Source organism: Pelecanus crispus, chromosome 26 (genome assembly GCF_030463565.1).
Source record: "Pelecanus crispus isolate bPelCri1 chromosome 26, bPelCri1.pri, whole genome shotgun sequence".
In the NCBI taxonomy this organism is placed as follows: Eukaryota; Metazoa; Chordata; class Aves; order Pelecaniformes; family Pelecanidae; genus Pelecanus; species Pelecanus crispus.
The window spans coordinates 1,545,707-1,559,551 of record NC_134668.1 but is presented as its reverse complement, the minus strand read 5'-3'; the positions used below and the strand labels follow the sequence as shown (position 1 = coordinate 1,559,551).

Below are 13,845 nucleotides of genomic sequence, written 5' to 3'. Positions count from 1 at the left end.
CCCCCGCCACCGTTACCGCCTTCCCCCCGTTCCGCGTTGCGGTGGAAAGCCGGGCGGGGGGGGGCGGCCCGGCGGGGAAGGTTTTATCTTTTTTTTTTTTGTGTGTGTCTGTTTTTCTGGGTTTTTTTTTTTCCCGTTTTTTTTTTTTCCCTGTTTTTTTTTTCCCCCTGTTTTTTTTTTTTTTCCCCGTTTTTTTTTTTTCCTGTTTTTTTTTCCCCTTTTTATTTTTCTGGTTTTTTTTTCCCCTGGGTTTTTTGCTTTTTTGCTTTTTTTTTTTTTTTTTTTCCCTTTTCTCCCCCGGTATGGCCCCGCTGCTGCTGCGCTTGCTGGCGGTGCTCGCGCTCACGGCGGCCGGGGGGGGGTCGGAAGGGCAGCCCCCCGCCTCCGAAGCCGCCTGCCCCGTTTGCTTGTGGCGGCGGCACAGCAAGGAGCTGCGGCTGGAGAGCATCAAGTCGCAAATCCTCAGCAAGCTGCGGCTGAAGGAAGCGCCCAACATCACCCGGGAGGTGGTGAAGCAGCTCCTGCCCAAGGCCCCGCCGCTCCAGCAGCTCCTCGACCTCCACGACTTCCAGGGGGACTCGCTGCAGCACGACGAGTACCTGGAGGAGGACGAGTACCACGCCACCACCGAGACCGTCATCAGCATGGCCCAGGAAAGTCAGTGCCGCCTTTGTTCCGCCCCGCCGCCGCTGCAAACTTCGCCGGCGGACTCCCCCCGCGCCTTCCCCGGGTGCCCCCCGCTCCCTCCCCTACTCCCTTCCCCGTTGTCCCGTCCCCCCTCCATCCGCCGGCACGCACCGACCCCCCCCGGGGCTCCCCCGCCGCTCCCCGGTCCCCCCCGAGCTCCCCCCGGGGCTCCCCGCAGCCCCTACCCCCCCCGAGCTCCCCCCGGGGCTCCCCCGCTGCCCCCCGGTCCCCCCCGAGCTCCCCCCGGGGCTCCCCGCAGCCCCTACCCCCCCACTTCCCCGGGGCGGCTCCGTGGGAGTCGCGGGGGGACGCAGCGCGCTGTGAGGGGACGCGGGGACCCCCGGGACGCGGGGACGCGGGGATGGGACAGCCCGGCCGGCAGCCGGGACGGGGCACCGGGAGCTGGGAGCAGGGACTGGGACTGGGGACTGGGACCCGGCACTGGCACCAGCGGGTTGTGGGACTGGGCACCGGCAGTAGGCACCAGGACCCGGCACCGGCACCAGCCTGAGCACCGGCACCGGTGCCGGGTGCTGGGACTTGGCACTGGGACCTGGCACTGGGTGCTGGCACTCGGCACCGGCACTGGGACCCGGCACTGGGTGCTGGGACTTGGCACCGGCACTGGGACCTGGCACTGGGACCCGGCACTGGGTGCTGGGACTCGGCACTGGCACCGGGGCACCGGACCGGGGGCACGGGGCAGACGGCACGGTGACCCCCAGGGCCTTGCCGGGCAGTGGGTGCCAGCGCTCGCCTCCTGCTGTGGCACGTGACAGGGTGACAGCAGGGTGACAGCAGGGCGACGGCAGGGCGACGGCAGGGTGGTGGCAGGGTGACGGCAGGGTGACGGCAGGGTGGTGGCAGGGTGACAGCAGGGTGCTGGGGACAGGCAGGCGCCTGCCCTGGGCCTGCCCGCGGCCGGCACGGTGAGGGGCTCCAGCCCGGGGTCCGCGGCAGCGAGGGGACAGGGCACGGGGGCTTCGCTGCGCTGTGACATGGCTCCGTCCGTCCGTCCGTCCGCGGGCGAGGAGGGGGCGAGCGGATGGGGCTCCGGGGGCGGCTGCACCCCGCACCTCTCCATGCCTCAGTTTCCCCCGGTGCTGGCGCAGTGCCGCGTGTCCCAGCCCCGGCTCCACCTGCTCCGGCGGCGGGACGAGGCGGTGGGACCCCCGTGGCGCGGGGGCTGCGGGACCCCCGGGAGCGGGGCCGGGTGCGAAGGGCGAGCGGAAGGGAGGGAAGTGTGAGGCGCTGCCCCCCCCGCCCCGCAGCCCCCCGACGAATTTCCTTCCCAGGCATTAATAGACTCGGGCGGCTTTGAAATTTTATTACCCATAAAATTGACAACACGCTGGGGTTTTCCTCCCCGCGCCGCGTTAACGCTCGCTGCCCCCGGGCCCCCCCCTCCTGCCCCTTAACAGCTCGGGGGCCCCCAAAATAAATACCAGAGGGCAGCCCCTCCTCCCGGCCGGCCGGGCCCCGCACGGCCCCGCTCCGGGGGTCCCGCAGCCCCAGCCCCGCAGCCGGATGCGCCGCGGGGTCCGGCCTGCCCCGGCCGCGGCCGCTCCGTTATTATTATGATTTTTTTTAATTTTTTTCCCCTCCTTCCTCGCCCCCCCCGTGGCAATTGTGTGGGGTTTTATGGTTCCTGAACAGAAGGAGGGAAAGGGCTTTATAGGCAGCAGAGCCATAAAGCTCTCGGGTTCCCCCCGGCTGCCCCCCGCCCTTAATCCCAAGCCACCACCCCCAGCACCCACCACCCCCCCGGGTTTTTTTTTTTATTTTTTAACGGCAGAAGGAACCCGGGAAGGTTAATTGGGTCCTAAACCCATTTAGGGGCTACCCGTGACCCCCGCGACCTGCGGGGTGGAGGGAGCTTAATGAGGGGCGATGGGGGGCCAGGCCGGGCACGGGCCGGGGCGAGGGGCTAGCGGGGGCCGGGGGGGCCGCAGCGGCTCAAGGTCAGCGGGACGCGGGGGGCGCGGGGGACGCGGCGGAGGCACTGCTGGCACGTGACACCTCGGGGCGACGGGGGGGTCCCCAGGGTGCTTGGACTTAGGGGGGGGGTCTCCGGTCCCCCGCGGCAGGCGAGGGGTTAACGGGGCAGAGGTGGGAGCCCCAAATCCGAGCCGGTGGGAACAAAGAGCCGGGGGGGCCCTGGGGGCCGCCCCCCTCCCGGCACATACTCAGCTGTGACCGATGTCCCGGTAACCTTTATCCCCCGTTGCCACAGCGACCGGACGAGCATCCTGGCACCGCCGCAGCCCCGTGCCAGGAGCAGCCAGCGTGGCACAGCCGCCGCGCTCGGATCCCCCCCCCAGCCACCCCAGACCCCCCGCTCGCCCCCCAGGGCCGCGGATGCCCGGTGTCCCCCCCGGGATGCCAGGCCCTGGCATCAGGGCTGGCGGTGCCGCCGGTGCCACGGCGAGGGGCTGCGGTGGCAGCTTTGAGGGACCTGCGCCGGCTCCGGCGCTGCTTTGGCATCTCTCACCTGGAGACCCTACAAAAACAACCCCAGCGGCGCCGTCCTCGCCGCGGAGCCCAGAGCAAACCGGCACCGCGTCCCCTAAGGCCACGGGGGACTTCTGCGCAGCGTGGGAGCGGTGCCGCCGGGACCACCGGGGACCCACAGCCCCCCGAGGTGGCCACCGGCCCGGCACGACATCCCACCGGTGAGGGGTGGCAAAGCCCCCAGCCGAGGGGCGCGGGGGGCACAACCTGCCCCGGGGCTGGGGACGGGGCTGCGCAGGGCAGGGGGGGAACCGCACCCCGGAGGGGTCCCGGGGGAGCGCGGGTTTTTAATCGGGGGCTTGTGCGCAGCAAATTGCTGGGAGGGGTTTGGGCGGCCGGCGCCCGCGGCCCCCCAGCCCCTGTCACTTTGGTTTATGTGCGGCGCGGCGGGGGGCTGGATGGCATTCCCGGGGCTGCGGCCGGTGTCGTGACCCCCATGTGTTCGGGGAGGCCTCGCGCGCAGCAAATGGCCCCGCGCTGCAGCTGGGTGCTATTAAACCTGACCGGTGCGTGGCAGGGGGAGGGGGGCTGCATGGAGGGGGGGGAAATTCCCAGCTCAATTTGACACAGATGTTTGCCGAGCAGGGAGGGCCGGCGCGGGGCCGGCTCCGGCCGGGGTGCTGCCGCAGGGCTGGGGAAGGGCGGCCGGGGAACCCCCGGATCCGACGGCTGCTCGGGCCGCGGATGCTCGCCGTTGCCATCCCACCGGGGCCGGTGTCCCCGTCCCCACGGTCGGCCGCTCGCCTTCGCCGTCTCCGAGAGCATCACCCGGGGCAGGACCCGCCGCCGTCCTGGGTGAAGCGGCACCGGCTGCTTTGCCGAGGCTGGCAGAGGTGTGGGGCTGCCCCAGAAATAAGCCCTGGGAGGGTGGGAGATGGGACGGTGGGAGATGGGAGGGTGGGAGATGGGACGGTGGGAGATGGACGTCCTCGGAGACGGATGTCCTTGGAGATGCAGACCCGGCCAGACCGCTGGCGGGGAGCCCGGTGGCACCCCTACCCCAAACTTGGTGCCACAGACCCTCCTGGGGGCTTTGCCGCATCCCCAGGTGCGTTCCCGGCTCCGACGCAGGGATGTGTTGGGAAGCGGCTGCCCCGGAGCAGGTGCTGAGGGGCCGGAGCCCCCCGCCCCGCTCAGCCCGGCCCTGCTCAGCGGGGGGCTCGCTCCCCGCAGCCCCCGCGGGGGATCATGAATCCCCGGTGCCACGGGGTCAGGGGGCAGCCGGGGACCTTATTGCGAATGGAGGGGCAATGACCCCTGGGGCGGCCTCTGACCCGACCTTCAACTCCTAACGACCGAGGAGGAGCTCGCCCCGACCCTGCGTCCGACGGAGGTGGTGGCGGGGGGGGGTCCCGGGGCCGCCCCTGACACCTCCTTCCTCCCCGCAGCGGACCCCGTGGTGCAGATCGAGGGCAACCCCCACTGCTGCTTCTTCAACTTCAGCCCCAAGATCATGTTCACCAAGGTGGTGAAGGCGCAGCTGTGGGTGTACCTGCGGCCGGTGCAGCACACCTCCACCGTCTACCTGCAGATCCTCCGCCTGAAGCCGGTGACGGAGGAAGGCAGCCGCCACATCCGCATCCGCTCCCTGAAGATCGACCTCAACTCCCGCATCGGGCACTGGCAGAGCATCGACTTCAAGCACGTGCTGCAGAACTGGTTCAAGCAGCCGCAGAACAACTGGGGCATCGAGATCAACGCCTTCGACCCCAACGGCAACGACTTGGCCGTCACCTCGCTGGGACCCGGGGCCGAAGGGCTGGTAGGTGGCCGTGGCGGGGTGGGCGCGTGGCTGGGGGGTCCCCACGGTGCCGGGGCTCGGTGCTGCGTGGAGCGCGTGGGACGTCGCGACGGTCCCGGTGCTGGGCTGGGCGCGGGGCTCCCAGCCGTCCCTGGGGAACTGGGGGGCAACAGGGACGGGCGCGGGAGCTGGTGCAGCTCTGTGGGGCTGGTGACAGCTTGCGGGGGTGTTCATAGCTCTGCGGGGACAGTGACAGCTCCATGGGGACAGTGACAGCTCCATGGGGACAGTGACAGCTCCATGGGACTGGTCACAGGACGATGACACGCCCGTGGGGCTGATGACACCTCCATGGGGTTGGTGACACCCCTGTGGGGCTGATGACACCCCTATGGGGTTGGTGACACCCCCGTGGGGCTGATGACACCTCCATGGGGTTGGTGACACCCCTGTGGGGCTGATGACACCCCTATGGGGTTGGTGACACCCCCGTGGGGCTGATGACACCTCCATGGGATTGGTGACACCCCCGTGGGGCTGATGACACCTCCATGGGGTTGGTGACAGCCCCGTGGGGACAATGACAGCTCCGTAGGGCCAGCTATGGCTCCGCGGGGATGGTCACAGCTCTGTGGGACCAGTTACGGCTGCATGGGGCTGGTCACAGCTCCGTGGGGATGGTGACACCCCCGTGGGGCTGGTGACACCCCCGTGGGGCTGGTGACACCTCAATGGGGCTGGTGACACTTTGATGGGGCTGATGATACCTTGATGGGGCTGGTGACACCTTGATGTGGCTGGTGGCACCTTGATGGGGCTGGTGGCACCTCAGTGGGGCTGGTGACACCTTCATGTGGCTGGTGGCACCTTGATGTGGCTGGTGGCACCTTCATGTGGCTAGTGGCACCTTGATGGGTCTGGTGGCACCTCGATGTGGCTGGTGGCACCTTGATGTGGCTGGTGGCACCTCAGTGGGGCTGGTGGCACCTCGATGGGGCTGGTGGCACCTCAGTGGGGCTGGTGGCACCTCGATGGGGCTGGTGACACCTCAGTGGGGCTGGTGACACCTCAGTGGGGCTGGTGGCAGCTCCAGGGAGCTGGTGGCAGCTCTGTGGGGCTGTGTGGGACCCGAGGAGCCGGGATGGTGGGACATGGGACGGTGGGATAGTGGGACATGGGACAGTGGGATAGTGGGACATGGGACAGTGGAGCAGTGGGATGGTGGGATGGTGGGACATGGGACAATGGGACATGGGACAGTGGAGCAGTGGGATGGTGGGACATGGGACAGTGGAGCAGTGAGACGGTGGGATGGTGGGACATGGGATGGTGGGACATGGGACACAGGACAGTGCGTGGGGCTCACCCCCCCCCCCTCCCCCCCCAGCACCCCTTCATGGAGCTGCGGGTGCTGGAGAACAACAAGCGCTCGCGGCGGAACCTGGGGCTGGACTGCGACGAGCACTCGACCGAGTCGCGCTGCTGCCGCTACCCCCTCACCGTCGACTTCGAGGCCTTCGGCTGGGACTGGATAATCGCCCCCAAGAGATACAAAGCCAACTACTGCTCGGGGCAGTGCGAGTACATGTTCATGCAGAAGTACCCCCACACCCACCTGGTGCAGCAGGCCAACCCCCGGGGCTCGGCGGGGCCCTGCTGCACCCCCACCAAGATGTCCCCCATCAACATGCTTTACTTCAACGACAAACAGCAGATCATCTACGGCAAGATCCCGGGCATGGTGGTTGACAGATGCGGATGCTCTTAGAGCCCGGCTGGTGCTGCCCCTCTGCCCCGCGCCCCCCCCTCCACCAACAAACTCCTCTTTTCTTCCACCGTTTTGGTTTTTTTGTTGTTGTTGTGTTTTGGTTTTTTTTTTTTTCCTGAAAAAATACAAAGAACAAAGCGTTCAAATTCCTTTGGATGTTGGGGGAAGAGAGAGAGAGAGAGAAGAAAAAAAATCCCACGGAGAAACGCTGCACCAAACCTGCGCTTCGACATGCATTGTGCAATAAAGCAACCGGACGGAGAAGGGAAGGGGCGGCCGGGACCCCCAGCACCGCCACCCCCGCCTGCGGCACCCGCGGCGGCACAGCACGGCACGGCACGGCACGGCACGGCTCTTCACCAGACGGCTCTCCCGCCCCGGCTCAGCGGCGACGGGGAGAGGAGGCGGCCGAGCGGACCCCGCATCTCCTCACGCTTCTGGAGTGGCAGAGGGGACGGGGACGTCCCTGCCCGCCCCGCGGCCAAGGTGACACCCAAGGGCGGGTGACCCCGACCCCGCGCACCTGACGGCTCCGTCGCGACAGCCCCGCTCCGCGTGCTCCGCCGGAGCGAGGACGGCAGGATCCGGCAGCGGGACCCCCCGGAACGGGCACGCCGGGGCGACTGGGCCACGCGAGCGCCGGCGGCAGCTGCGGCCCGGGAGGAAACCGTCTCCCTTCTTTAATTTATTTATTTATTAATCACCCTCCCGGCCAGCGCTTTGCTGCGGGAAGCCCCCCCTGCTCGCCCTGGTCCTTCCCTTTGCGCCACCGGCACCAACCCGGCACCCACGACCTGACGGTGGGGACGGCCCTGGAGCCCCCCCTCCCGCCCCCCGGGGACCGGCCCGGTGGCAACCAGCACCGGCAGCATCCCGCGGCATCCCTGGGCACGGATGGCTTGAGGAGAAAACGGAGCTGCCGCCCACGCTTTCGGATCCGGCCCTGGCACTGCCGGCGGGATGGTGACGCTCGGGCCCGGTGCTGCCGGCAGGATGGCGGAGCTCGTCCTGGTGCCCCGCGCTCTCCTGGGGCAGCCGGAGGAGCCGGCGGCTCGGGGGGTCTCCTCCGGCGGGAGGGAGGGTGGCCGGTGGCCCAGGGTTATCCGGAGGCGGCACCGGCCAGAATTGGACGGAGGCTCCGGCTGGGGAGAAATTTCGCTTACGCGGCAGATTCGCCTCCCCCCTGCCCTCGGCGTTGGGATTATTTTCGCGTGAGAACAGGCTCCCGCTTTCCCAAGAGTTCAGCCGCCCCGGCGGCTCCGGCGGTTCCCCTCCGCTTGTGCCGTGGCCGGGGTGATGCAACCGGGGCCGCGCCGGGTCCCGGCCGGGAGCCGTCCCTGGCGCCAGGCGGCCGCCGACCCCGTGCCGGGGTGGAACCGGCGGCTCTGCCCGTGCCGGGGGGAGCGGCCCAGGGGAGCCCCCGCGGACCCCGGCCCCAGCACTTATCCTGAGGGTGCCGGATGGCTCCGGCCGGGAGACGCATGGCCGTACCTCCTCGCCCACGGCACTGCGGGGCAGAAGCACCGGGGCCACGCGGGGAACGACCCCGTGGCCGCGGCCGGGCCAGCCCGGCACGTCCACACCCCGCCGTAGCACTTAGGGACAGCGCCGGGTGGCCGGGGACCGGGAAGGCGCCGGGGGCAGAGCCGGGGAGCCGGGGGCACCCGGGATATTTAGCACTTGTCTCCGGCTCCGCCGAGCCCAAAGCGCTTACAAGGAGGAGGCTGTGCCGGGGCGAGGACATGGCGCTGGCCCAGCGGTGCCGAACCCCGGCCACGCCGAACCCCGGCCACGCTGAACCCCGGCCACCCCGCCTGGCGCCGAAGCACTTAGGGCCCCTCGCGCCGGGCTCCCGGCACTGCCGGGGTCTCGCCACCGGCACCGATGCCACCGGCCCAGTGGCTTCAGCGATGGCGGGGCCCTGCAGCCCTCACCGCGGCATCACGGGGGCTCCCAGCACCCCGGCTGGACCCCGCGGCTCCGGCTCGCGGCAGGAGTCGGAGGCGAGGGGACGGGGACGGGGAGAGCCGGGGTCCCCCGAGGGGCAGGGTGCCGGGGGGCTGTGCCGGGGGAGCGTCCCCCAGCCACCGTCACCCCTCGGGGCTGCGCAGGGGGCACAGCTCAGCCCCAAAACGCCGGCCTGCGGTCGCACCGTGGCTAACGGCCCCACGCCGGCGGCTTTATGGCCAAGATCCCCGAGCCCCGGCTCCAGCACGCCGGTGGGTTTTGCCAGTGGGTCGTTGCCGGCTTTCGCAAGACATCGGATACAAGAACGGCCCGGACGGAGGGGAATTAACCCCGCAGCCAGGGCTGGGGACCGAGGCACCCCCTCTCCCTGCCGTTCAGTGCCTTTCGGGGGGCCGCGTCCTCCGGCAGCGCTGGGTCTCACCATGGAGCCGGTGCATCCCGTGCCGGAGGGAGCAGCCGCCCGCCTGGCAGGGGCGAGCCCCTCCTGACCCGCTGAGCCGGGGACGCGCGGTGCCGTCCGCCCCGGCGGTGCCCGTGTGATGCCGACGGAGCCGGTCCCGGCGAAGCTGCTCATGGAAATAATTTTGCCGGTTCCTGTTTCGCTTCCACCCGGCGCTCACGGATCATGAGCGGCTTCGCCGGGACCGGCCGTCGTCGCTCCCCTCCGCCACCGAAACGTCACCGGACGCGGCCGAGGATGCGCTGGCACGGAGAAGCACCGTCCCGCCATCGCCAGCACCTGGGCCGGTGTTCCCGGGCCCTGCGAGGTGCCGGGCACGGCGCAGCCACCGAGGAGCAGAGCCACGTGCCAGGAAAGAGCCAGAAGCCGCTTGGAAGGGACTGGAAAGGGCCCGGAGCCGCTCCGGCCACAGGATCCCACTCCGGCGTCAGGGGAGCCGCGGTCTGCCTGGTATCTGGCTGGGATCTGGCTGGGATCTGGCTGGGATTTGGCTGGGATCTGGCTGGGATCCACCTGCCCCCCTCGCCCCGACCATCGCCATGTGCCAAAGCCCCATCTGGCAGGGAGAGGGGGGGGGTCTCGCTCCCCCCCGCCCCGGGATGTGGCCACCAGCCTCGCGCGCGGGGCACGTGGCCCTTCCCCGGGGAGGGGGCCGTGCGCGGCCGGGCTCTGGCTCCGGCGTGGGGGCTTCCTGCCCGGCATGGGGGGAGCGGCAGCGATTCGGAGCTGGGAAGGCCTGGGAGGTGCCCGGGATGAGCGTTCCCCCCCCTCCCAGTTTTTAAGAGCCTCGAACAAGGGGGTGGCTGAGGCAGGTGGGACCCCCCCTCCATGGGCATCGTCCCCCCACGGCCATCGTCCCCCTGCACCGGCGCAGCTGCCGTGGGGTCCAGCCCGGTGCGGAGCCCGCAGCCAGGGGAGGGGGGGGTCCAGCCGTCCCGTCCGCCCCCCAGCATTGGGGGAACCACGGAGCACCCCAACCCCGCAGCCCATCGCCCCGAAAGCCCCCGCGGGGCCCCGGGCGGCTGTTGCAGGCAGGTGGCGCTGAAGAAGAAAGGATGGGGCCACCCCGGGCACTGGGACCAGTCAGCCCTGGGCACTGGGACCAGTTAGCCCTGGGCACTGGGACCCATCAGCCTTGGGCACTGGGACCAGTCATCCCTGGGCACTGGGACCAGTTAGCCCTGGGCACTGGGACCCATCAGCCTTGGGCACTGGGACCAGTCATCCCTGGGCACTGGGACCAGTCATCCCTGGGCACTGGGACCAGTTAGCCCTGGGCACTGGGACCAGTCATCCCTGGGCACTGGGACCAGTCATCCCTGGGCACTGGGACTCATCGGCACTGGGATCAGTTGGCCCCAGGCACTGAGACCAGTCAGCCCCAGGCACTGGGACCAGTCAGCCCTGGGCACTGGGACCAGTTAGCCCTGGGCACTGGGACCCATCAGCCTTGGGCACTGGGACCAGTCATCCCTGGGCACTGGGACTCATCGGCACTGGGATCAGTTGGCCCCAGGCACTGGGACCAGTCAGCCCCAGGCACTGGGACCAGTTAGCCCTGGGCACTGGGACCCATCAGCCTCGAGCACTGGGACCAGTCATCCCTGGGCACTGGGACCAGTCAGCCCCGGGCACTGGGACCCATCGGCACTGGGCTCAGTTGGCCCCAGGCACTGGGACCAGTCATCCCTGGGCACTGGTCCCAGTCAGCCCCGGGCACTGGTCCCACAGCCCCCAAGGGCGGGCGGCACTGGGACCAGTGCCCTGGGCCAACTGGCCGAGGGCGGGCAGGGGGTGGCAGCCCCGTCGGTATATTATTATTATTATAATTATTATAATTATTATTATTATTATTTACCCGGTGTATCGGTCCTGTGCGTAACGTCTTAGGTTATTTTTCTGTTCGTTTGTTCGTTGTTTTGTTCCTTGTTTTGTCGTCCGGGGGGGGCCGGGGAGGGGGGGGACAGGGACGCGGCTGCCGGGGCGGGGGCTCAGGACGGGCCCGGCAGAGTTGGGGGGGGGACGCGGCGGCTCCAAATCGCACGACCAAAAAGGCCACGGATGGTCGGGGCGAGGGAAAGGGGGGGGAGGGTTTAATGGCGTGACCAAACACAGCACTTGAACGTCAAAAATAATAATAAAAAAAATTTAAAAAATAAATTTAAAAAATTATTTTAAAAAAGAAATAATCAAAGAGTTCAGAGCTTTCAGCTCCATCCCGTACTGGGGGGGCTCCCAGCCAGCCTGGGGCTCCGCCGGCACCGTGGCCGCACTCCCACGCGCCGGCGGCACCGGTCTCACCGCAGCACCGGGACCCCCGCAGCCGGCGCGGGCAGTGCCACATCTCCCCGCCACGTCGACGTCCCGCGAGGTGCCGGGCTCGCGCCGATCCCGCTCGCTCCCAGCGCAAAAGCGTCACCGCGCCGGAGCCGCGCCGGTGACGCCGGAGCCGGTGGCGTGAGGTCGGCTGGAGGGGAGCGGAGCGGCGGCCTCGGGGATGCCGAATGTTCCCCGTAAAATCCGCGAGAGACTGCCGGGGCCGGGGGAACCATTTGCACTATGGAAGGTTAAAGAAGAGACGAGGACAGGGTCGCCTTCGCCGCAGCGCCGGGGCCAGGCCGGAGCCGCGTCCGTGGGCTGGCCGGGCGCGAGGATCGCTCCGTCTGCGCCGGGATGGTTTTTCCTCGCTGCCGGAGAAGACGCCAAGGTGCTGCCAGCTCCACCGCGGTGCCGCAGCGTCGGGGCACGAAATCCCCCCGGCCCCGGGGCGGAGGAAGGGGCTCCAGCCCCACCAGCCTGGCAGGACGCGGGCGCCGGGTCCAGGGAGGCCGCGGTAGCGCCGGCGGACGGAGGGGACCCGCGGGGGACAGGGATCGGTGGATCCGGACCAGCCTCCCCCAGGAGAAGCCCCCCCCTCCCAAGGGCCATCGCCCGCCACCGCCGTCGCCAACCCACGCCGCCAACCCACGCTCCTCGCGCCCCGCCGTCCCGCACCGGCTGCCGCCGCGCCCGGCCGAGCCCCCCGAGCCGTGGAATCGCCCTCCGAGCCGCCGCCGGCCGCGGGGGGACCCTGCCCGGCCCCCTCGTTACGCCGCGGCCTCGTTACGAAGCTCCTTTCGGCGACGCCGTCCTCCACCTCCGCTACCAGGCAGCAACCGCGCCGGCACCCGGCAGCAGTAGCGGAGGGAGCGGGTGCCCCCGGTGCCGGGTGCCGGGACGGGACTCGCAGCTCCTCGGTCCCAAACTGGATTAGGAAGAGCTACAGGAAAGGAAAAGCGTGATGAGCGTCCCGGTTACTTCTGTGTTGTATAAATGACATTTGGTCTGTAACTCGCGTTAGTCTCTTGTGTACGATATCATAACCACTGCTCTGTCCCGGTTCCGTCCTTGGTTGGTTTTTTTTTTTTTTTTTTTTTTAGACTTTTTGTACAATAAAAAATTTATATAGCCAAAAAGAAGGAGAAAAAAAAAAAAAAGGGAAAACTGCTGACAAACGCATTTTGCTTTGGGTTACTGCGCTCCGCTCGCCGCCTCGCTGCCCCCAGACCCAGCCCCTCGCTGGCATCGGATGCTGGGGTCAGCACCGGATCCCGGGGTCGGCAACAGATCCCGGGGTCGGCATCGGATCCCAGGGTTGGCATCGGATCCCAGGGTTGGCACCAGATCCCGGGGTCAGCATCGGATCCCGGGGTCGGCATCGGATCCCAGGGTCGGCACCGGATCCCAGGGTTGGCACCGGATCCCGGGGTCGGCATCGGATCCCGGGGTCGGCACCGGATCCCGGGGTCGGCACCGGATCCCAGGGTCGGCACCGGATCCCGGGGTCGGCACCGGATCCCGGGGTCAGCACCAGATCCCAGGGTTGGCACCGGATCCCAGGGTCGGCATCGGATCCCAGGGCCAGCATCGGATCCCGGGGTCGGCAACAGATCCCAGGGTCAGCAACAGATCCCAGAGTCGACATCAGATCCTGGGGCTGGCCACGCAGCATCCCCACCGGAGTGGAGACGGAGAAGGCCGGGCGCGGGCCCGGAGGGGCGCGAGCATTCCCGCCGTTCCTCGGGGTCTTTGCCCCACGCGTGCCGATCCCGGGACGGGCCCTCGGCCTCTCCGTCCGCTCGCCCGGCCTCGCACGCCGGGTCCCTGCGTCACGGCAGCCCCCCGCGCCCGACCCCGCCGTCCCCCTCCCGCCTCCTCCCTCGGGAGCTCCCGGCCTGATCCAGCGACCCTGGCTTTGACCGGCTCGGGAAACGTTTCCTAATGCTTCTCATTTTTCCCACGCTCCTGGCGCTGGCCGCGCACCACGGACAAGCGGATGAGAGGGGACGAAATCAGCCCCGATGCCCCGTGCCCGGCTCGGAGCCGCTCGCGGCTGAGGACATTCCCAGGTTTATCTCCCAGCTGGAGCCAAACCGCAGACCCCTCCCCTCCCAAACCCCTCCAAACGCGCTCGTCCTCGCGCTTTAGCAGCCAACGCCGAACCGGCGCCTCGAGAACCAGCCCAGGAGAACACAACCACCCCCGAACCTGCTCCGACCCACCGCAGGAGGAGGTCCCCGTGCCAGCGGCAGACGCGGCGCGGCCCGTGCCCGCCGGCGGGGTGGGTTCGCCATCCTGAGCTCTTATCCCGAGAGCGGCGGCGAGGCCGAGCGAACCCGGAGACGGCGGGGGGACAGCGCCGGGGACACCCCGCACGGGACCGCCGGCTGC

The 13,845-nt window shown here is 69.0% G+C and overlaps 1 protein-coding gene across 1 annotated transcript; it reads left to right on the top strand.

The window, feature by feature from the left end:
- Positions 1-302: 302 nt before the first annotated feature.
- On the top strand, positions 303-6,707 carry GDF11 (growth differentiation factor 11). Its single transcript, XM_075724975.1, has 3 exons — positions 303-657; positions 4,587-4,960; positions 6,327-6,707. Exons 1-3 carry the CDS (start codon positions 303-305, stop codon positions 6,705-6,707), a joined length of 1,110 nt encoding a protein of 369 aa, XP_075581090.1.
- The last annotated feature ends 7,138 nt before the right edge of the window (positions 6,708-13,845 follow it).

Coding starts and splice junctions, on each gene's coding strand:
- GDF11 (XM_075724975.1), top strand. CDS start 303: ATGGCCCCGCTGCTGCTGCGCTTGCTGGCGGTGCTCGCGCTCACGGCG. Junction 658..4,586: donor CATCAGCATGGCCCAGGAAA/GTCAGTGCCGCC, acceptor TCCTCCCCGCAG/CGGACCCCGTGGTGCAGATC. Junction 4,961..6,326: donor GACCCGGGGCCGAAGGGCTG/GTAGGTGGCCGT, acceptor CTCCCCCCCCAG/CACCCCTTCATGGAGCTGCG.